Raw genomic sequence first — 22,856 nt, 5'->3', positions numbered from 1 at the left:
ATGGTAAAGGGTGCTAGAGACTGAATGCCTGTGTCCCCAGACTTACATGGCAAGTCCTACTCCCCAGAGTGATGGCATCAGGAGGGGAGCGTGGGAGGCGATGAGGTCGCGAGGGTGAGCCCTCAGGGTGGGACGCGCGCCCTTGTACGCGGGATCCCGGGAGCTCCCTGCCCCGCTGCCACGGGAGGGCGCATGGAGCAGGCGGCGCGGGGAGCCAGGAAGGGGCCTCGTGGGACCTGCGTCCGTTGGCACCTGCATCTCAGACTTGTAGCCTCCGGGGCGGCAAGGAGCCCAGGTCCGCGGCTTAGGAGCCCTCGCCGGCCGTGTCTGGTGTAGCAGCGCCGACCAAACCAGGGGTAGCGCGAAGAGGCGGGGCAGTGGGCTCTGAGCCATCGGAACCACAGTTTCGTGCAAATGAGGGTAGTAGGGAAATTTAGGAAGGAAACAGGTGACACAGAGGATGGAGGCAGGACTGGGCACCGACTGGGACGCGGGACTGAGCAGCGGCTCTGCGTGGCCTGCGCCTCGTGACGGTTTTCCCACTGTGGGCACAGAGCCGTCTTCTCGTGTGTTGCTGGGAGGACTGGGAAGGGGCTCACAGACTCCGGTCTGTCGCGCGCACTCAGTAAATAGGTATCCCACTCCCCAGAAGCCTTGCCCGCGGTGCCAACTGCCTCACAGCCATTCGGGACGACCACTGAGAAATACAACAGCAGCGTTTTTGAACTGGGGACAGACTCCTGATGCCGGAAAAAGAGCGCCACCAAGTGGTGATGGTGAGGCTGCTCCTTCACAGCCCCACCTGGCAGCCCGCAGCCAGGTGTGGACCCGGAGGAAGGAGACGCCCGCCAAGGGGGCTAATGGGGGTTTAATTTGGCTGAAATTAAGACAAAACAAAACGAAACAGAACCTTGCGGCCATTTCTGCCCATGGGCCCCTTCTGCAACCTGCGCTGCGCTGAGCTGCGCGCCTGCGCTGTGTCCTGCCGCCTGAGCCCTTAGAGAGGAGCCTGGGGTCCTGTTTCAGCCAATAGGAGTGAGGCTTCTCCCATCCAATCAGAACTGCACAGCTATAGCACCATGAGCATCATCACCGACCAATCAGAACAGATCTATTCTGACCAATCAGGACAGTGCTCTAAAAACCAATTAAGCTGGGAGGATTTGGAGCCCTCATTTGCATGAGGAAGGACCAATCGGGGACCAGGGGCGGGGCTTCTGTCCGTATAAGCAGCTCCCCTCGCCCTCACAGAACACGTTTTGCTGTTCGGCCTGCGGCGCGTTTTAGCGGTTTCGCGGCATGGAGAAGAGTTTACCCCGGAAGGTGCCTGGGTTGTGGAGGTTCTAGGGCCACTTCCCAGCTGTGGTGTGACCAGGCCTTGCTGTTGACAGCTGAGGTGTTTGTCGCAAGTAGGGCTTGATTTTCACCCTGTCCAAAACTGGGGGTTTCTTTTGTTCTTGAAAGGGCACCCGCAACTTTTGGTTGACTCCAGGAGGAGCTCTTTAGTGTATGTGTCAGCTGTGCTCCCCTGAGGAGACCCATGTCTGTAGCGTCCCTGTGGCTCCCGGCCATGGCCCAGTGAGGGCTGGGTCGAGCCCTGAATCTGACAATGATGTTTCCCGTGTGCGTGTACGCGCGCTTTCTTGCAGCTGCCAGCGCGAGCCGCAGGCCTGGGCCCTTGCCTCCCCAGGAGCTGAGGTGCAGCCAGCCACTGTCTGCTACAGGAAACGGCATGCGCCGTCTCCCTCGTCTCCATCTTCCTTTGTCCATCCTTCTCGGAGACGGGTGTTCTTGAGCACTGCGTGTGGCAAACGGGTGGCCAGCAGGGAGGGGGAGTCCGGAAACGAGAGGGACAAAGGAGCCCATCAGTTCAAGGGAGAAGTGTGCTGGCAGCGCCAGCCGTGAGGTGGGGCCCAGCGGACGCCCGAGGGAGGAGCGGAAATCGGTGACGCACATTCAAGACCCTCAGAGCTGCTTGCCCTCCGCACCCCAGCTGCTTTAAGGAGAAGGACGTTCTCTCCGGAGCATGTCATTGTCTCCTTACCTGTTCCCTCTGTGACGTGAGCCCAAATCGCCCGTCACTCAGTGACAGTCGTTTATATTGGCCTGGGCAGTGCTGTGCGGGTGTCAGCAGGCCTTGGGTTTGTTGTCGGGTCATTGTTCCCAACCGCCTGGGGCCGGGGGTCGGGAGGCCAAGTGCCCAGAAAACCCACTGGCGGAGCTTGTGGAGGTTTTGCTCCAAGTTCCATTTCCTCAGGATGGGGCACAGTAGGCTTCACAATCAAAGGCGACCTTTTCAAGGAGCTGTTGCATTTGGACAGGGTCCACCTGAGCATGTCGAAAACAGCGCTTGCTGTTTGTGCCTTTGGCCCCGGGGCAGCTGGCCCGGCCGGCGCCCTCCGCTTCCGCGGGAGCTGGGCTGGCAGCGTGCGCCTGGTCGGGTCCAGGGGACGGCCGGGCGGCGGGCGACTCCCCAGGGGCTGGGGTGCAGCCTGCTGGCTGCACGAGCTTCTCGGGCCACTGACGAAACTCTCATGGCCTGTGGCCCCTGTGGCTGGAGGGGTCCCCTTCCCAGAAAAGGCAGTGCTGCCATGGGTCCTGGGGTGCAGCTGTGTGACCCCGCACGTCAGATGGTGTGGTCTCCAAACCTTTCATTTGGTCTCCCTTTCAGTTTGTGTCCTAATTTGCATGGTTTTGACTGAAATCATATGGCAATATTGAAGCCTCGAACAAAATCAGCAGATTTCATCTGACATTACTGCATATAGGTTCATGAGGTTTTGTGGTTTCTTCATCAAACATGTAGTTAAATGTTACAAAATGAAACCATAAAAACCTTGTCTAGGAAAAATTCATGTCTCTCCAGAGGCGCCAAATGGGCTTGAAGGCTGAGCTGTGGGGAGGGCTGGGAAAGGGCAGCCTGAGCTTCATAAAGCCACTTCGCTGAGACACGAAGTCCAGGAATTAAATTGTTTTCAATAATTTTAAAGTAAAACTTTAAAAAGAGGGATAGTCCAAAAAAACAACTGTCCTGAACAGTCTGGATGCAGGGAAGGCCAGATGCTGAGACAGCAGTGGCTGGTGTGCACGGGGAAGCTCGTCGTCGAAACATCACCCTTCTCGCGCAGGTGGCACAGCGGGGACGCTGGGGCCACACACCTGGGCCTGCCTTCCCGGCTCGGCTGCCCTGGATGCTCCCCAAGGCTGATTCTTGTCCCTCCATGGTGACAACATGACACTGCTTGTTCCTAACAAATACGCCCCGAGCCCGGGAGCTCTGCTCCCGCAGCTCCTCCTCCGGAAGTCAGTGAGCAGCGAGCAGTAGCGTGTCTGCGGGACGGGAAGCAAAGTGGGACGCAGGGGAGCTAGTGGAGGCGCGCGCTCCCGCGTGGGGTTCGCCCAGTGCCTGCGCCGGGATGGGGCTCAGCTGTTGACAGCTCCCCTCCAGTCTGAGTTCTGTGGGGAAGCCCAGAGTGTCAGACACAAGTCCCCAGGGTGTGGACTATGTGAGGCGGGGCAAGGCCCATCCCTACGGCCTGCCCAGGGCTCCCCCGCACCCCTGGCCCCAGAATGCCCTGCGGGGCCCCGGATTCGGAGGACATGCTGCCCTCTCCTGCCCTAGTGTCCTCCAGCCCGCGCCGGGAGTACTGCTGTGACCACAGCCTTGCCCCATGCCTGTCACCTGCGCATGGCGCCCCTGGGAGGAGGGGCTGCCTCCTGGGGCCGTCCTTGTGCCCACAGACACAGCTGTACAGAAGGGAGACAAGGCCGCCTCCTGTGCGGGCCGCGTGCTTGGGGAGCCTGTGAGCTCCAGGGGCTCCGTTCCGGGGGGCGCAGGGAGGCAGCCCTTACGGTGCTGGATCTTAGCAAGTCCCTTCTGAGCTTGGCATTTGCTTCATACGGAACTTTGCGGGGTGAGTTAATAAGTGAGGGACAACTACAAAGCACCCGATGAGTGTTACCTACGATGATGGGTGATGAAGAAGCCGGGCGTGATGATGAGGGGGCGGGGGAGGAGGAAAACATTTCTCCTCGTGTCCACGTCCCGCCCTCCCCAGGGCCAGGGGCTGCGCAGACAGGCGTGCGGGAGAACTCGGAGACGCCGAGCGGGCTGGCCGGCCTTGTGGACTTTGTAACTCCCCTGTGTGAGATCAGTATTTTATATCGAAAAACTAAGAAGGCATATGGTGTTTATGAAACCTGGGTTTCTGGTTTTCACTTTGAGATTTTATTTTGTGACTGTGGACTCAAGTGTCTGGGATGCTGCTCGGTCGCAATGGACAAAGCTAGCAAATGTGGGTGGAGATTACGTATCGGCAGAGTAAGACCAGACCAGGCCACCTGGCCCCTGCAACCATAGCTCTGGCTTGCAGAATCTCAGAAAACCACTTTTCTCTTACAAAAGCCCAATAATATGTCTAAAGTTCAAAGCAACTGAGACAGACTAGTTCATATTTTTAAAATGATTCGATTGAGTACTTGGGTCTATAACCAATTTTTCAACAGTGGCATGTGGCCAGCGTGAGGGAGGTCAGCATCTGCATTTGCTCATGTGCGGAACGATGAGGTAGGGCCCGAGGGTGGCACCTAGGGTCCTGGCAATGCTTGTCGGCCGGAGCCATGTCCCTCACAAGCGCCCTTCCCTGGCCAAGTGGCCCCACGTCCTCACTCCTGGGCTGCGAGGTCCGCAGAGCGCACTTGGGACCGTGCCGACAAGCACCAGGCCTGTGGACACACTGAACAGCTTCCCTGAAAAACCCTGACGGCTCATCATTTAGTGGCTGGCGGGGACACCTGCCGCCAGCGGAGGGTGAGAGCTGTGACCGCAGAGGCTGCACGCGTTCCCCTGTGACAGAGGGTTGACTGGGAGGGGCCCCCTGGGAGGGGAGGGACCTTCTAGTCCAAAGGAGGGCGACACAGTGACCCAGGAAGGGATGCCCAGGGGTCCTCGAGAGGCCCGCAGGCCGTGAGCCTTTGGGGCGCCCCAGCTTGTCGCAGAGCAGGAGCACGTGACACGTGGCGCTGCCGAGGGTGAAGCCCACGCTACAGGGTTGTCAACGTGGGGCCAGCGGCTCTGCAACCAGGACGTGGAATGTCAGCCATGGCGTTAAAGGCTCTTCCTCACACAGCGCGTGATGCATGTTGGGCTGAGGGAAGCCCAGCCCAGGCAGCTGCCAAGGGATCTGAGTGGCTCAGAGCAGGATGGGGACAGATGGCATCTCAGACAACGCGAGGACAGTGAGTGAGCGGGGTCGGTAGAAACCCTGGTTCTCCTCTCTGTTCCCTTACTGAACAGTCTGCTCCATCGGCCGGAGCTACCCCGACAGCCGGGGGCGGGGGGGCGTCGGCGTCCTTGTCCCTCGTACCCTGTGGACTCGTTTTCCTCAAGTGGCATTTAAATGAGCCCAGGCCAGTGTTTCAGGGTGGCCCTGGAGTCCTCGTTCTTGCTGATTCTCCCCGACCAGCCCCGGGCCCTGGCTGTCCCCGCGCCCCGTGTGCAGGGCCGCCGAAGGCCAGCACGGGGCTGATTGGACCTCGTTTTCTGTGGCTCTCAGAAAATAACCTGTATTTATTTTGAAATCATGCTTTCTGCCTTTTGGTTCTATATAAATATAATTTCTATTTACTGTAGAGAATTAAGAAAACAGGAGAGTGTACAGAAGAAATTTAAATAACTTATATTTCTGCCACCCAGAGAGAACTTCTGCTAATGTTTTCTTTCAGGCTTTCTGTGCATATATTTATATAATTGAGATCATTCTGTATATACACTTTTAACCTCTTTTTTTTTTTTACTGAGTATCACATTGTGAGTAATTTTGTTGGGCTGCGGGCGGCCCACAGGAGAGCGGCCTCTCCGCTTCGTAAACGTGTGAATAACTTCTCCCCTAACGCGATACGGCTGTTGGGGCAGCTGCGGACACTTCCGCTTCAGCTGATGGATATTTTTGAGTCCTGAAAGTTTTATGGGGTCTAAGATCACAAATACTAGGTTTTGCATAAAAGTTTGGACTCATGACAACATATCACACAGATTGTTGCTGAATCAACATCTTAGCCTGCTTTGCATAATTCTTTATGGGGGTGGAACATTACACTTTATCCTGTGATGCTTTCCTTTGTTTAGGTTCGCGTTCAGGGGACTCTGAGAGCCATGGTGGAGAAGCTCTGGCGGGGGCGGGGGCAGGGGGTGGGGGGGGGGCTCCCAGGACGCTTCACAGAGGGAGACTGGGCCGGTGGGTCACATGGATCTCCCAAACAGCCAGGTCGCAGTCCTTATCTCTGGAAATGCTGACCGTGACCTCATCTGGAAACGGTCTTTGCGGAAGTGTCAGGTTAGGGTGGGGTGCGCCTGGAGCAGGGGGCCCTGACCCAGGGTGACTGGTGTCCATGGGAACAAGATACAGCCACCAGCATAAGACCAGACCCCTGGACGACAGAGGCAGAGATGGGATCGATGTGTCTCCTGGGAGGACAAGGATTGTGGGACCCCCGGAAGTAGGAAAAGGTGAGGCAGGAACGCTCACAGAATTTTGGAGGGAGGGTGGCCCTGAGGCACCTCGGTCTCAGACTCCCGGCCTCCCGGAGCGTGGGATAACAGTTTGTCATTTTAAGGCACTTGGTTTGTCCCAGGAAAGGTGCGTGGCCTCCACACCCCTCTGCCGCCTGCCCGCCGTCACGTCCCTGCTCCCAGACCCTGACCAGGACAGAGAGCTCCCTTCTGTCCTGACTGACACGGATAGCCAGGACTAACCTGTGTCCAACCTGTTCATGTGATGGTGGTGACTTCACAGAGGAGGGCATAGTACGTGAGGTGTGGCTATTCCTGGAGAGTGAAAAGTCTCCAAGAAACTTCAGAGAAGAAAAATGTTCAATTACAGTTTCAAAATATTCTCAAGTACTCTCACCCCCGACCTGTTGCTGGGAAACAAGGCTGGATGCCCACCGTCTGGGAGCGCGCGCTCGTCCACGCCCACCCAGGGCCACAGCCCGAGCCGGCCTCCCAGGAGCCGATGCTGCGCCTTGCGGGCTGGGAGCTGCCAGGACGTCCCAGCGTGGGAGAGGCGGGCGGGGGATGGCGTGTCCCTCATGCTGCCCCTGGAAAGGCCCAGGTGGGCGCCTGGGCCCAGGGTCAGCACACCAGATCGCAGTGCCCAGGACCTGGCCTGGGGCCCTACTCAGAAGGCCCCACCATGAACTTGGGGGTCTATCTGCCTCACATCTCTCCTTGCCACTCTCCACTCGGTGGAACGGACACTCTGCAGAAGGGGCAGGACCCAGGAGCCGGTTCCAGCGCAGACAAAGCTGATGCTGGGGGCGCTCAGCCTTGGGTAATTTCCATTTATTTTTTGTGACTTGTTTGTTGAGCTGGTTGTACCTATAATTGAGCTGGTCTGTCTGTAGGGGCGGCAGGCAAGGTGCTTCAGAGCTCCCTGCCCCGCCTGCCAGGGCCTGGTGTTGGGCGGCAAGCCCTCAGCCCAGAAGTCCCATGCAGCCACATGCTGTGTGACTGGGTGGCACAGGACTTCACACGTGTTGATGGTCTTCAGAAGAGGACACCTCACAGGTTTGCTTTATGCGGAGGAAGGAAGCGGGGAGAGAGCAAGGGGCATCCTTGAGACTCAGATTGGGGGTGCTCCGGGGGAGCAGACGTGAGCCCATGCCTGCCCCTGCCCTTTGTCCTCGCCTGCTGGTGTGCTCAGTGCCCGGCACCTGTCAGTCCCCGGCACTCGGGCCCGCCCCGCCTCTCTGTGCTGATGTCCATCAGTTACGGACAAAGCGGACGCAGCCTCTGGCTGCTTGTGTGGCGGTCTGCGCCCCGGTTGGTGATGAGCGCTCTGGGTGAGACACCTGCCTTGGAGAGGTCAGACGACGGAGACACGCCCCCGACGTGAACAGCGGGGCCGGTGGCTGGCTGTGGATGTGGAGTCATGAGGACAAAGCATTTCTCCAAAGACAGCTGAAGTGACCAGGCCCCCCGCTGGCCGGAGTTGCCAACATCGCATCCAAATAAAGTGTGGCCTAAGCTCTGAGTCATTTTCTGATACTGTCATCGTTATTTTTCGGGCTCTTTTCTACCAGAAAGGTGGCTCATTGCCTCTGTTCTTCCAGTCAAAGGGCTTTGTAGAAATAATTTCCTTCCTAAGAATTATGTAGAGGAGTTACCGTCCAGGATCGTCCGGGGAGCCTTCCCTCCGGAGGCGGGAGGTCGGTGCCTATTTGGCAGCATCACCTGTGACAGGCGCTACAGAAGTGTCCCTTCCCCGAGGCCGTCAGTGGGACCCGAGACCAGACTCGAGCGTTGCGGTCTGGTGTGCGCCCCCCGCACCGGGCACACGTGGGCACTCGGGGGGCCGCTGCTCCTGCAGACAGGGCTCTGCACACGGCGGCGCCTCCTTGGGACGCGGGTGTGAGTTGTCACGGTTACCTGTGAGGACAGTGCCTCCATGCCTCTCATGGTCACGAACGAGGTTCAGATGGGCCCGGGCTCCAGGCGGACGCTCTGGCCACACAGGGCTGCCAGAGGCGGACAGGAGCAGAGAGCTGGCCCCTCTGCCTGCCAGGGCCTCGGGCGGCACGGGGTGGGGGACACCACACAGGTGCGAGTTCCTACAAGAAGCCCGGGCCCGTTCCCGGTGACTGGCCTGCCCCCAGGCAGGGACGATGGTGGCTGCAGGGGAATCCCCCCGCCCAGCTGAGGTACTGCCTGCAAAGCTGGGGCCCTGGTGGGACCCCAGCCCCCCAGACGTGGCCAGCCCCCTCGCCGGAGCGGCTCCTCCGCTCACGCAGGACGGCATTCCTGCTGCCTGATTAAAGGCATTTCTTCTGTGAATTAAACCACACTACAGAAACCCCAAATTGTCCTCGGACCAGCCACACAGGCAGCCGCTCCGAACGCTGGGCCCCAGGCTGGGCCCGGACCACCCGGGATTGGAGCGGCCTCGGTGCCTCTGTGGGGACCGCCAGTTCCTGTGTGGGGTGGGCGCCATTCAGCGATCACAGCAACAGTTACAAGAAAAGCTCGTTTCCCTGCTGGTTCCCATAATTGCCCTTTCTCAACCCAACGCGATTTGAATGGAAAAAAGCAAATATCATTTGGGTTCCCGTTTTCCTCCTTCCTCTTACTATTTCTTCTCTTGCTTATAGTCAGTAAAGGTGCACGGTGGATGGGCCAGAAAGCTCGGTCCCCTACCTGGGGACCCGGTGTGAGGCTGGGTGGGTGTGGGGGTGGCAGGCAGGAGGGACGCTCGGGAGTGAGGCGTGGCTGTCACCGTACGTGGGGGCCAAGCTCCTGTCTCCTCCGAGGACACGCACACCGCACCTTCCGTCCTCGAAGCAAAATTGTCCTGTCAAAGAGAATGACTGGGACCTGCTAATGACAAATGCCATCCACAGTCAAGCCTCTTCACAGAAGATGTGCACCTGACGCCTATGTAATTAGCCTCTGTCACCCCAACAAATTCAATAAAAACTAACGCATGTAACCCCAGAAGGAGGCCGGGGGGTCGGGCACTCGCCGCACACGGCGCCCCCCTGCCCTCCCTGTCCTGAGACCCAGGCCTGAGCGGGGCCGCGCTGACCTTGAAAGGTCATGGAGCTCATTTCCACAGGTGCTCGTTTCCAGGACTCGGGAGAAACGGAAGCCTGGTAGGAGCGTGATCCAGCAGGATGCGGGGGGCAGGGGCCCAGCCCTCCAGAAGAGGGAATATTGCAGGCTGAACTGGAAAACTCTGTTCTCACTCACCCCAAGAAGAGCACACTGGGCCCCAGAGATGGGCTCTGGGGCCCTCAGCCCAGGCTGGCAGGTGCCGTGCCTCCAAGTCCACAGACCTTGTGTGGCGCTCCGAAGGCACGAGTCCAGCTGGACAAATGGTTCAGTAGGAGAGTGGGGGACAGTCTGCGGGGAGACAGGGGCTCTGCAGGACCATGGGAGGCAAATGAGGTGGCTGGGGAGGGCAGCCCCCTGGGACAGGGCGGTGAGGCCCCCACCCGCTGAGCCTGGGTTGCCCTGCACAGGCGTCCCCAGGCAGGTGGGTGCATGGAGGCGCCAGTGATGCAGTGTTGGCTCAGTGCAGGGGTGGGGAGGATACCAGCTGTCCCCAGCCCATGAAGTCCAGGGGACAGCAGAGGAGGGTGGCCCAGAGCCTGGCCCTGGCAGGTGAGCCAGCCCCCAGATGACTGGCCCACCCTCACTGGTCCTGGCAAGGTCTCCAGGCCTGGTCCCCGGCAGGTGAGCCAGCACCCGGTCCCATCCAGGCACCACCGCTGAACCCTTGGTTCTGTCTCTGCCGTGGAACCCGGACTCATCCCTGATCTCCGAGGGGCTTTTAATGAAGAGTGTGAACCGCTGTTGGCTCTACACAGACCCTTGTGAGGAGGAGGAGGTCTCGTGGCTGCCCTTGTATCGATCAAAGCAGGTCGGAAGCGCCCGGCCTGGCCCGTTCCGGTGCTGCGAGACAGCCTGGCACCTGCTGGCCAAGTGCGGGGGAGCCGAGAAGAGGGTGCGTTGTGCAACGTAGAACCAATGCCGAACAACGAGAAACACTTCCCTGGGTGTCGGTCCCAACGCTTTCGGGCAGTCAGTCCCCCAGCAGTCAGGCTCCCGTGCGCCCACGTCCTGAGGGCGTGACTGAAGGCCGCGGGGCTTGTGCTCCAGGCCGGGCGGGCATGAAAACGCCGGCTGGGGGAGAGGACTCCCGCAGGTGCAGGGAAACGGTTCCAGCTGTTATAACCACCCCGGGTCGGACACGGCCTGACACCTGACAAACTGTGACGGCGTGAGAACGGCTTTACCCGTGCCGAGGGCTCTTAGAAAGAACGGCCTTTATTCCATCATGTGAGGAAAAACCCACCTGGCAGCACTGAGCCGAGCTGCAGCAAACTGCCCGTGGCTCCAGGTGGGAAATGGTTACAGCCTTGGCAGGCTGACGTCGGGCTCGGACCGTGGACCTGACGTTCTGGGGGGACAAAGAAAGAAAAACTTCGCTCTGGTCTCCACAGCCCCTCCTATGATCTTCTGCCCTGGGTGCAGTCCCCCACGCTGGTGCTTCAGAGCAGCAAGTCGGGAGGCCAGAGGTCTGGGGGTCAAGGTGTCCCAAGGCCACGGTCCCTTCAGAGCCTCTTCCAGGTGCTGGCAGCCCTCGGACTGTGGCTGCGTCTGCCCTCCCTGTGTGTGTCCCAATTGCCGCTGAGAGGTCACAGTCCTCCTGGATTAGGGGGCGTCTGACCTCATCTTAAATCCTTAACCTTCGCGATGACTATTTCCAAATAGGGTCCACTTCACAGGCACCCCAGGGGCCAACACGTCTTCTGAGGAGACACAGTCCCGGGGCCCGTCCCTGAGCACTTGGTGAGTGTGTTCCTTCCCAGCAGCTTCTGGGGCCGACCGGGGAGGGAGATCACGTGAGGAAAGTCGGCCCTGCCCCCCCCCCCGCCCCCACAACCCACGGGCCGGCCGCACAAACGCGCGGAGAACAGCTGCGGCCGTTGTTGGCGGTGTGGAGGGCAGCGTGGCCCTGGCAGAGAGTTCTTGGGCCCTGGGTGATGTCTGTGAGGCCCTGCCTGTCCGCGGCAGGGGCCCCCAACCCCTGCGCCCGGCCGTGGCCTCCCCGCTCCAAGAATGAGGTCCACTCGGCCCCGACAGCTGCTGCCACAGGCTGCGGGAGCCCTGGGCCCCTCCCCTGTCCTGGTCCCCAGGCCAGTGAGACTCCAGGGCCAAGCCCCGCCTCCGCCTGCTCTGCGCCCCAATGAGGAGCCCTCCCGCCAAGCCTCCTGCGAGGTTTCCCGGAGTCCTACCTCTCCCACCCTATTTTCTCTTCCTCTTCTCTTGTCTCGTCTGCAGCCCCAGACCACGGGTTCCCCCAGACACGCTCAGCCCCGGGGGCCTGGCTGCCTCTGCAAAGCATGGGCTTGGTGGTGGCCTGCTAGACACAGTCCTTGTCCGAGGACACCGCTGGAGTGCCGCCGCCACCCACTGAAGGAGGGACGGTTCTAGGTCACGTTGTACGCAGGGATGCAAGGCCCCACGTGTGGGGAGACAATTCAGCCACCGCGGGTCCACCACCCCGGCTCTCCAGCCCCAACGAGTGCAGTTCCAGTGGGCGGCGGCCGGGGGTCGCCGGGGTCGTGCCATCACGTGGGTGAGGAGAGGCGAGGAGAGATGAGCTCCACGTAGGTAAGGGCCTTGTGAAGGGGCCATTCCAGCGTCTGCCATTCCACAGCATTCCTGACGAACTGGTTGTTTATTATTCCAATAAAATCATATTTGTCTTAACCACAAATATTTTCCAGTTCAACCTACATTCCATAGAAGACCAAAGGCAAAATGGATGTGGCCGAATGAAAATGAGTAAGTTTTGGAAAACTATAAAAATTTACATTTATTTTTCCATTTTTAAACCCAAAAGTGGTGTGAGTATATTCTTTGCAAACTCAAAGGCTTTGCAATAGGTGAGATTCAGTTCTTGACAAACTACAAAGACGCAAGGCAAGGCCTTGGCGGCCCCAGAAACAGCCTTCGGAGCTGAGAGAGCTGCCCGGACCCCCCAGAAACCACGGGCCCCGTGAAAGGGGGGCTTCTCGGCGGCCCAGTTCTCGGCGGCACGGGGCTCGCCGGCACTTTCCCCACGCTGCTCCGAAGGGAGCTACTTGGTAAATCATCCTAAATACCGGCCTGCATGGCAGATTCCCGGGTCCCCTGGTGACGTTACTCATTCTCCTGTTGCTTTAAAAAACAGCAACGCAGCTCACGCCAAGCTGAGTGGAGCCGGTGGGCCAGGCCCCAGGCCGAGCGCCGCCGTGGGGTGACCGGGTGGGGCGGCAGCGCCGGCCATGCGGGCCAGGCTGGCTGACGACATTGTGAAGTGAGACTTGGTTACTGGGAAGGAGGCTGGGCAGGTTTTTCAGTTTCCAGAAAGGGGGAAAGTCAAATTTAAAAACCAATAATGTTCTGTTTCAAGGACTTTTCAAACTTAATTTTTTTTTCCTTTTTATTGAATTTATCGAGGTAATGCTGACTAATCACATTAGATAGGTTTCAGGTGCACAGTTGTGTAACGTCATCAGTATATTGTATTCCGAGTTCACCCCCCCTCCCCGAGTCAGGTCCCCTTCCCTCCCCCCATACCCCTCCCCCTCCCCCCGTGGCAGTCACCACGCTGTTGTCTGTGTCCCTGAGCTTTTTTCTGTTTGTCTTTTTTGCTCATTTCCTCTCAAAATTGTTTTTAGGAGCAGATGTAGGTCATTAAAAAAAATTTTAATAGAATCACTAATCTTGTCAGAAATCAGCAAATGGACCTGATATTTTGATCTTTGGTTAGGAATTTCAGTTTTGTACACATTTTTATAAGTGGAGGAGATGGTTCTACCAAAGAAGTAGTAATTATCTTTTCTAGCTAAAAAATGTTTTTCTGGACAATACAATCATGGTTGTAAGCCAGCGAAGTGTTTTGATGTCTTTCTCTAGAGATGGCGGGGGCTGTTTCCCGTCCTGGGGAGGGGCGGGTGCATGCTTGGAGCCTTGACTCACGGGGAGAGGAGGTGGTGGGATGGGCGCCTCTTCCTGTTTACCCGCCGAGTCCAGTGGAAACAACGACGCGACCTCTGCTCCCTGACGGCTGAGAAGACGAGGTGTCCACGGAGGCGGACCTTTGTGTGAAACGGGCACCACCGGCAGGGCCCGGGGATGGAGCGTGGCTCCTTGAAGCTGAGGTTTCACGGGTTCAGAACTACTAATCGGTTCAAAGGCCAACACACCATTGCCAATTTTATGTTTTTATTTTTTGCCAACTAAATTTACTATCATCGTCATTTCACTTGAGGAAAAAAGTCAAAAAGGAGAAGGGATAAATTATCATTCTTTCTGAAATGACAGTGTAACTCAACGCAAAAACTAATAGCGATACTTGTATCTTCCTCTGGGGTAGGATGTTTGGCAGAGACTCATCTTCCTCATCATCTTGTGTGTGTTTGTTTCAATGGGTCCAGTGACGGCCACTTCAGGCACCTTTCAGAGTGGAGCTGGGAGGCTATAAGCCACCGACAATAAATCCTGAATATATAAATTAAAAAATATCAAAATCCTAATAGTCACATCATTGGAGTGTCTGGCAAGAGCGAGAATTGTGATGTTTGGAGAAAAATTATTTGAAGGAATAATGACTAAGAGCTTCCCAAATATGGTTAAAGACAAAATTTACCGATTCAAAAATTCAGTGAACCACAAATAGGATAAATTCAGGTAATCATGCTTAGATGCATCCTGCTCAGAATACTGAAATGTAATGAAAAGTATTTGAAAAGGTGAGAAAAACAGTTTTTCCTGGGCCCAAACGAGTAACATCGTTCTTGTCTTTTTAGAACCCCGTCGGTAGTTGTCTCTTTGCCGGAGACATTTAAACCAACAAGCAAAGCGGAGGGAGGGGCGCTTTGGCTCCGGAAAAGGATGTGCAAAACCTGAAGTGAAATAAAATTAGTGGGTAAATTATCTAAATATTTGGAACCTCAGACAAATATTTGGTTTCATTTTGAGGCCCATCAACAACTCTGTTGCTTCCTTTTTTATCCCCTGGGGCTCAGCATCACCCTGGGTGCCGGCCAGCGAGCGAGGCTACTCTGAGGCGGGTGATGAAAGGCACGCAGAGGGTGGCTGAAGGGCTTGTGACTCTCTTGGAAGCCGGGGTCCCAGGTGTGTGTTTACAAGCAATCATGCTGCTGACCGCTTCGTTCCCTAACTCTGAAATGACATCATTTCCCAACTGAGCTCCCCTGCCGGCCTCCTGGGGTGGTGTCCAGGCGCTCTCCCCAGCCTGGAAGGTCTCTGCGACCATGAGGATCTGCCCCTGGGTCCACAAGCCAGTCCCCTTCTGCTATGCGGGTTGCTGTCCAGGGGTGTCCAACAATTGGTGTCTCTGGGCCACGCTGGAAGAAGAGTTGTCTTGGGCCACACAGTACATGCATTGTGACAGGTGATCACAAAACCTCATAATGTTTGAAGCAAAATTACGATTGCGTGTCGGGCCGCATTCACAGCCATCCTGGGCCGCGTGTGGCCTGCGGGCGGCGGGTCGGACTCCCTGCGGCCAGTCAGAGAACTAGGTCTCTGCTGGTGACACTGTTGGTGGCCAGCAGGTACCTGAAACCTGCAAGTCCCCTATGGTGCAGAGAAGAACCGTCAAATGCATGAGATGAGGCTTCCCCTATTGATAGAAGGCGTGTTACTGGCTTCTCTCCTTCACGTCCTTGCAAAACTCCAGCTTCTGATTTCCTAAAATGTATCATGGAAGAGAAAAATGTCATCAAGAGGAAGTATGCATGGAAACAAAGACATGAGATGAGATTCTTTGGTTATGGACACACGGGCAACACAGGCTTGACCTATGTCTTCATCCACAGCAGGGTCCGTGGGAATCGGCGCTGGCCGCAGGCTGACCGTGGCTCCGCGGGACCGAGTTTTGGAAGCACAGGGTTTGCCCTGACGCAGGGGGACCCAAGAGAACCGAAGTCACTGGTTCTGGCAGACCTGCTCTCAGCCAGAGAACCAGACGAGGCGATGTCCCTTCTGCTGAATGTGAGCTGAGAAGACGAAGAGCGCGCACGCGCTCTGTCTTCAGCACACAGCTCGTGTTTGTCTTAACAGCTCTTGTTCGCAGCCATGGTGAAGGGGAGGGAATCTGAGCGCTTTGTAACCTCGTTCTCTCATGGTATAAGCAGTCTCTCATGGTGTTTCAATGATAAAAACAGTAAAGGGTTATATTCAAGAATCTTCAAGTGTCTGTTACCACATTTTTCCTTTTTGATTCTTTGTTAATGACAGCAGGTGAACAAGGACTTATGAGCAGGAAGAACGAGGGGCCTCGCGTTTCCCTCCTGGGGGGCCAGGTTCCCATGGAAGGAAGCTGCGCTGCTGGAAACAAACTCGGAGCGCTGTAGTTTAAAAATGTTTATACCTCAGTTATATTACTTTAGGAAGCTGTGCCATTTAGGCCAGTTAGTTATTAAAGAAAGCTCACTTTTTTTCTTTTCCCACAGCCTAGAACAAATATATGTGCATTTCCCCCCTTACTGGGAAGTAGGAAAATAAGAAAAATATAAAACAAGAAGTGAACTCTTTATTCATAAGCAGTTTTCTCACTCTGTGTAAATACGTTCCAGGTCACGTAGTCCAGTTTGCCATTCGTGCCAAGTTTTGAAATTCTGAGAAGCCACCTGAGGCTCATAACCTGGTCCACATGGGATACAGCCAGGCCAGGTGTGTGCGTGTGTCATGGTCGTAGATGTCCAGACCCTCTGCAGCCTTGTGGTGGAATGGCCAGGCTGACACTTGGATAGGCGTTGCGCTTTTAGTAACAGTTGATTGTGAAAGAAACCAGAAGGTGTCTATGTTTGTGGACGGAGACTCACAGGAATCTCTGCGTCTTCAGCTCCCCCCCTCGACACTGTCCTGTCCATGTCTTTTAAGGCTTCCGTGGGGAGGTCATGGAGGACATGTTCAAGGCAACCTCCTGCCACCACCGATGAATCTGAAACCCGTTGAACGGGCCCGTGGTAACCGCCTGGCTAACCCCCTTCCCAGCGCATGGGCCTCATGTCTTGCGTCTCCTTTGCGATGCTGCTTCTGCCTGAGGTGGAAAGGCGCCCAAAGGAGCGCCGAGTGGCCGATGCCTGTCAGGAGCACTTCCGGGCAGGGATGGCGGCCACCAAGCACCCCTGGCCTAGGACAGTTACAAAAATCGCAGCAAGCAACAGAGCCCACCTTGCAAATGAAGAGCCATGTTCCTGCTCTGAATCCTGACACAGCCTCTGAGGACTGTGTGGGGACAGTGGCCTGGAACACCCGGCTGTCCACTTCCAAGAGCGTCACATTGTGGGACTCGAACAGGTAACCCAGGAATGAAGCTTGGCCCGGGCAGCAGGTGACAGAGGGGGCAGAGGACGGAGACAAGGCAGGCTGTTCTGCTCTGTGGCCTGGAGGAGTGTGTCCCAGTGTGGGGACCATTCTGGTGGCCACCGCACAGAAGTGGCAACACAGGGTCCAGGCAGAGGAGCTGAGAAGGCGCCACTGCCGCCGCAGGACTCGTTTTCCCCAACCTCCTCTCTTCCTCAGGCCCTCAGCAAGGGATGGCAGGTGGGAGAGAGACAGGTGCCTGGCTGGGTGGCTGAGAATGATTCCTCATGGCCTGCAGGACCCCAGCCCTGCCCATGGTGGCAGTGGGGACATTTGCAGGTGGGCAACAGGGGCCAGGCCGTGTGGGTCCCCTTGGTGGCCCGGATGGTGGCAGACCAGCCGTTTCTTCGCACCGAAGACACAGAGAGGCTACATGAGCCCCCGGGGGACACAGACCCCAATCTGGACGGAAACCAGAGCTGGCCTGAGTCCGTGCAAGTTCAAGCTGGAAGCGACTCAGGGATCCGTGACTCGGCAGTTTTCTCTTGGACGCGAGGAGGTTAGATTTTCTGCCACAGAGGTATTGTGACTCAACTGAAAATTAAACTCAGATTTGAAAGAAAACAAAGTTGTCAAAAAAACAACCCGAGGTTGTGGCTTGTGGGAATACTGCCCTGGGGCTTCCCTGACCCCAGCGTGTGGCGGGCGCCGTGCTCACGCATGGGTCTCCGGGAAGGGACGGTGTGCGCCAGGCCCCTGCAGCTGCGAGGACCCTGAGACCTGAGGACACCACGTGGCCCTGGTCTGGCTCTGATCTCCAGAGGCTGTGAGCCAGGACCACCAGCAGACCCTTCTGGGGTGATGGGGACACAGGCCCAAGCCTATTGGGTGTTTGCAGCATGGCCGCAGCAATGGAGAAACTGATTTTGGAATTCCATTTAAATTACTTAAGCTCAACAGCCACATGTGATGCGTGGCATCATCCTGGGCATCGTGGCGGAGGGTCTGGGCTCTCCAGGGCCGCCTGCCCCTCCCATCCCCCAAACGTAAGCAAGGCGGTGGCTCTGCCCTGTTGTTCCCGTCACCTCGCCTCTTGTCCCATCTTCATCAGGCTGATGGAAAGGACGCCAGAGGACCACTAGCCTCCTCTGGGGTGCCCGTGTCTGCACGTTAGCTGCCACTGCGCTGCCCTGGTGGGAAGGCAGGAGGCTGGATGGCGCTGAGCCGCGGCTGGGCTGGGCCGGGCCCCAGGTCGCGGGGCTGCTTAGCAGCCATGGAGGGAAGGCAGTGGGGGAACCGCAGGGGAGATGCCCAGCGGCAGCATGTTCCCCTTGGTCCTGGAAGCCTGTCTTTCCCTGGGTTGCTTGGTCTTGCTGACATGTAACCAGACAGTGACACGGCTGGGGTTTAACCCTTTATCGTTACCTCTACATCTGGGTCCATTCACACAGCCATGCTCCGTGGGATTTTCCGATCTGTGTGATTCCTCCCTGTCCCTCTTTATTTATGCGCCTGCCCTCCAGGGCCTGTGCGCCCTTCCTTCATTGATCATGGGCTGACCCGTAGGTTGGAGCAGAGACAAAGTGCTGAGCTCTGACGGATGTGGTCACAGCCTCCTACTTCCCTGAAGCTAATTAGGGAGACAGAACACACCAAATGACAACAGTGCTGGACTGGGCAGATGTCCCCTGGTGATCTACCTTTCATGATCTATCAGTCTAGTGACTTCAAAATGCATTATGGCCTTTGGGCCCGGTTTCTTTCATGGTTTAGAGGGGGTATGAGAGTGAAGAGGGACTGCTGAACATGTCCCAGGGGGTGCCCTGCTGAGCTTTCTCTTGTTGGAAGAGAGTTTTGGACACTGATCTTTCCTAGTCTTTGTCTAACAAAATGTCGAGTTTGTTTGGGGGGACAGTGTGTCCTGGAAAAATTATTTCTTGTAGCTCGTGGTGGCCACATTGCCCAGTTCTGTCAATAAGATGTTACCTGATGCCCCAGAGAACAGTCTCTAAGGAAGCAGCAGTCTCAGCTGGCAAGTAACGTGCATAGGCTGGAGCTGCAGCAGTCCTCTTGTGAGCATGAGGCAGTGTGCATTGTATGCATTTGTGTGGGCAATGACGGCTGTGGCAATGGAATTTCAGGGTTAAAATAGGCTGGTAACCATGTCTGGAAAGCTCAGTGAAGGGTGTCCCGACTCTGCCGAGAGCTTTTCTCTGTGCGGTGACTTGGCCCCCTGGCTCACCCATCATGTGGCTATGCAGCCCTGGGGTCTCTGAGTTCCTGCGCTCAGCCAGGGGACGGGTCAGGTGGAGGGGGCAGAGGAGACTCACCTGCCTCCTCAGATGTTGATTTACCAGATGAAGCTAAAACCCCTCAACTTAGAATTCAAGGTTCTCCGAGAATAAGGTATTTTTCCATGTGGTCTGGAGAGGCTACATTTCCTTATCCACGCTAAACTTCTGCCGCCTGGACGTGCCTGTTCCTTTTGCTGCTCATGTTCTTTCATTCTCCCCGTGCTGCCCTCTCCTCTCTGGCTGGCACTTCAGTCACCCATTTGAAAAAATCAGACTAATCCTGTGGCCTCTTGTGTCTTCACTCTTAGCTGAAAGAAATTCTTTCCTTCGGTCTCCCAGACATCAATGCCTACATTTCTTCTAATTGAGAATGGCTATTTTAAACCCGAACTCAAACCTTAACTAGCTTGACCTCGAACAAATAAGGGTAAATATTGTTATTGAAGATTATTAACCAGCTTTTATAATTCTACAAATAGACAATGTGGATGTTCCAATTGTATTTTCTTTTAGATCAAGTACATAAATTCTTCGACTCCTTATGACATGAGAGCTGTAAATCTGTTCATTTAACCAATTTGAAATTCACACTATCTGAGAATTGCAGCTTTTTATAAGAGATCTTAACTCAACCATCCGGACGCATTCAGTGGGAAATGGGCTCTACGAAACATTTAACCGCCCCATTTGGCACATGACTGTTTATGAAGTCACGGCGTGGATGTCCCTAGGCAACTACTTCTTTGTTTTTTTCTGTAAGCATCACTTCTGACTTTTTTCTAAGTAAAACATCTCAGTTTAGTTCCATTTATAAATTTCACTTTTTTAATCCTGCACTTTTTCTGAAATTTCTTCTGTCAAAAGTTAACTATCTCACCTTTCTCTTTGGCCTCAAGAAAGACAAACCAAAACCTACGTACCTACAACTGAGAACACTTGCGTTTAAACTACCACCATCTGACCTCCAACCGCTCCAGCCTGCTGGCGCGCCTCGTCCCTCGTGGGGCGGCCTGGCGCCCTGTGGCCGTCTGCTGCCACCTCCGCAGCTGCTCCCGTGCAGTGGCCGTAAGGAGCGAGGACGTGGCAAGGGCACCCACAGGGCGCTCACGACCGCCTGGGGACACCCTGTGGGTGCTCTACACAGGAGAGGAGGGGGTTCCCTCCGCATCGCGGCCGGTGCCGCCTCCCACAGCAGCGGGCGCCAGGGGCTCCCCTGAGCGGCCTGGAGCCACTGCGCTCGGGCCTCACCTTTCTGCCCGCTCCCTTGGCAGGTGGCGACTAAGTGGGTCTATCAGGCGCGCTGTGTTGGGCGTTGAGGAGCTCAGAGGACCCTTCATAGCCACCGCGTCCTCAACGAGCTCACCAGCTGTTCACGGACGTGTGCGGGGGAGGGACAACAGGTCACAGGCGGGGGGTGGGGACAGGGTGCAGCTGTCTCCCGGGCACCCGCAGGGAGAGTGCGGCAGTGCGGGAGACGCGGGGGGCGAGGCGAGAGGTGACGTCAGAGAAGCCAGTGTGGCTGAGCCGAGGGGTCCGAGTCGGGCGACGTGGCGGGAGGAAGTTCCCCGGGGGTCTGAGCTGAGAGAACCGCGAGCCTGGCTTGTGCTTCTCCGTGGCCACGAAGCTGCTGTGCGGAGCCGCTGCAGGTGGCGTGGGGGCCGGGCCTCGCAGGAGACCAGCGCAGATGCGCTGTGGCCCAGCGAGGCGGCTGCGTGGGAGACGCTGCGCAGCATGTCGCACACTTCGGAGGCTGAGCCAGCGGACGTGCTGAGGGCTTGGCTCTGAGGCGCGGTCACAGGAAAAGGGCGCGTCACGGGCCGCACCTACGTTTCTGGCTTGTGTTACCGAAAGATGGAGGTGCCGGCTCTTGAGCGGGAGACAAGGGCTGGGGCGCGGGGCGGTGCAAAGCCGGACTGTGGTGGGAAGGCCCCGGTGCGCATCGCCTGGCGGCCCACTGCGCCCCGGCGGCTGGAGACGTGGCGGCAGCAGCCGGCCCCGTGGAGGCGTTCAAGGGCCGCGCAGGACGCGTCAGCTCAGGGGCGCGGGTGAGGGGGGCCCAGACGGCGCAAGGGCCAGGGCCGCTCGGTCACACGGGTGAGGAAGCGGCGTGGGGGGCGGGGCGCGCTACAAAGACGACAGAGCGTCGGGGCAGAACAGGGCGGGCCCCACCGCCGGTCCTGCTCGGGAGGAGAGGAAGGCGAGACCCGAGGGCCGGCTGGGCGGAGAGAAATGGAGGTTGCTGGTGGGCTCGCTGAGGCCCTTGCCATGGAGGGGCCACGTGTGTTTGACATGTCACGAAGAGAAGGTGGGGCGGGCAGCAAACGTGCACCGTGACTGGAGCCCGCAGTCGTATCGTCCAGCGCCCAGCGTGCGCGGGGTGAGGGGCTGAGCGGGCGGTGCTCGCCTCAGGCCGCGCCTCTCAGAGGCCGGTGCGTGTGAGGTCGGGCTCTGCGCGGAGGGTGACGGGGTCAGTCCAGGGGCCCACGCGTGGGAGGCTGTGGGTTGGCAGGGCGGTCTATTCGGGAAGACGTCTGCCTCATCTCCGTCGGTCCCGCCAGGGAAAAGGGGCCCAGCCGCGTCCTTGGCGAGGCCAGAGCGAGAGCCCAGGCCCAGGGCCCCCGCTCCACGCGGAAGCCGAGGGCCCGGGCCGCGCGGCCGGCTGCGCCGACAGGCGTGGTTCCTGGGTGCACCGCGGCGCGTGATGAACGGGGCAGGGGCAGGTCACAGGCGGGAGCGCTTCTTCGGGCCCCGGGATCAGATCGGATTTGGGATGGATCAGACGCTTTTCCGAAGTGACGGATGAACTTCACGGGCTTTTTGATGGGTCCACCTCCTCGTTAGACCAACAGACCCCTATGGTCCGGCGCCAGTGCCGGCCGTGCCCCCAGCAGCCTGGCACCAGAGGGAGGAGGGAAGACTTGGTGGGGCGGCGCTCGGCCCCCGGGAGACCGGCTCCTGCCCCCCCCCCCCCGCGAGTGAAGCTCCATGTCCAACTCCGTTCGCTCCCCTCACTCGTAACCAGCTGACTGTCTGCGGGGCCGCGTGGACGACTCTGCTCCGTGAGCACACTCTGCGTGGGGGCCTGTACTCGCTGCGGTCTCACATGAGCCCCACACGGCCGTGCCCTGTGGCTGCGATGTAAGCAAATGACAGTGACTTTGAGAAATGTGACTCCGCACTCTTTAAATGGCACGATCACGCTGCGCATCTTTAATGTGCATTAGTCACTAATGTAAAATAAGATGACAAGATAAATCTCATCGCATATCAATACTAGCCGTAGTTAAAGTTGATTTGTTAGCCAAAACGTGTCCTTAATGAATTGTCATTTTTCCTTGTCTTTTTATTTTTGAAAGCTTGTCAATCGCTGGGTTTGTAAAGCTTCTCAGGAAAAGACAGACGTCTGAGTAAATCCCCTGTATCAGGAAAAGCATTTTGTGCTGTTGACCTCAGACGGATGCACACAGCCGGCATCTTCTTTAAAAACAAAACCTCAGCCACTGCAGCGCCCTGAACAATCTGGAAAACTCTCCGGGTTTCCTTAGCTGTGCAGCTCTGCAAAGCAACCTGTCTGTTCGTCTTTTTTCTCCTCACGTCTCCCAAGAAAATACAAATCAGAGCGAGAAAGAAGAGTCGCCAAAGGGCAGGCGCAGCGGCCTCGCCCCTCCCCCGCGGTG

General features: G+C 57.2%; 1 protein-coding gene across 1 annotated transcript in view; it reads left to right on the top strand.

The window, feature by feature from the left end:
- SMOC2 (SPARC related modular calcium binding 2) overlaps positions 1 to 22,856 on the top strand; it is a 212,518-nt gene that overhangs the window by 103,589 nt on the left and 86,073 nt on the right. The window contains exon 12 of the mRNA XM_054595203.1: positions 10,258 to 10,502. Coding sequence (XP_054451178.1) covers positions 10,258 to 10,502 — 245 coding nt within the window. The remainder of the gene's footprint in view (positions 1 to 10,257; positions 10,503 to 22,856) is intronic.

Source organism: Pteronotus mesoamericanus, unplaced genomic scaffold (assembly GCF_021234165.1).
Source record: "Pteronotus mesoamericanus isolate MK-2021 breed Mesoamerican mustached bat unplaced genomic scaffold, CSHL_Meso_final contig_134, whole genome shotgun sequence".
Lineage (NCBI taxonomy): Eukaryota > Metazoa > Chordata > Mammalia > Chiroptera > Mormoopidae > Pteronotus > Pteronotus mesoamericanus.
This window is presented reverse-complemented; position numbering and strand designations above follow the sequence as displayed.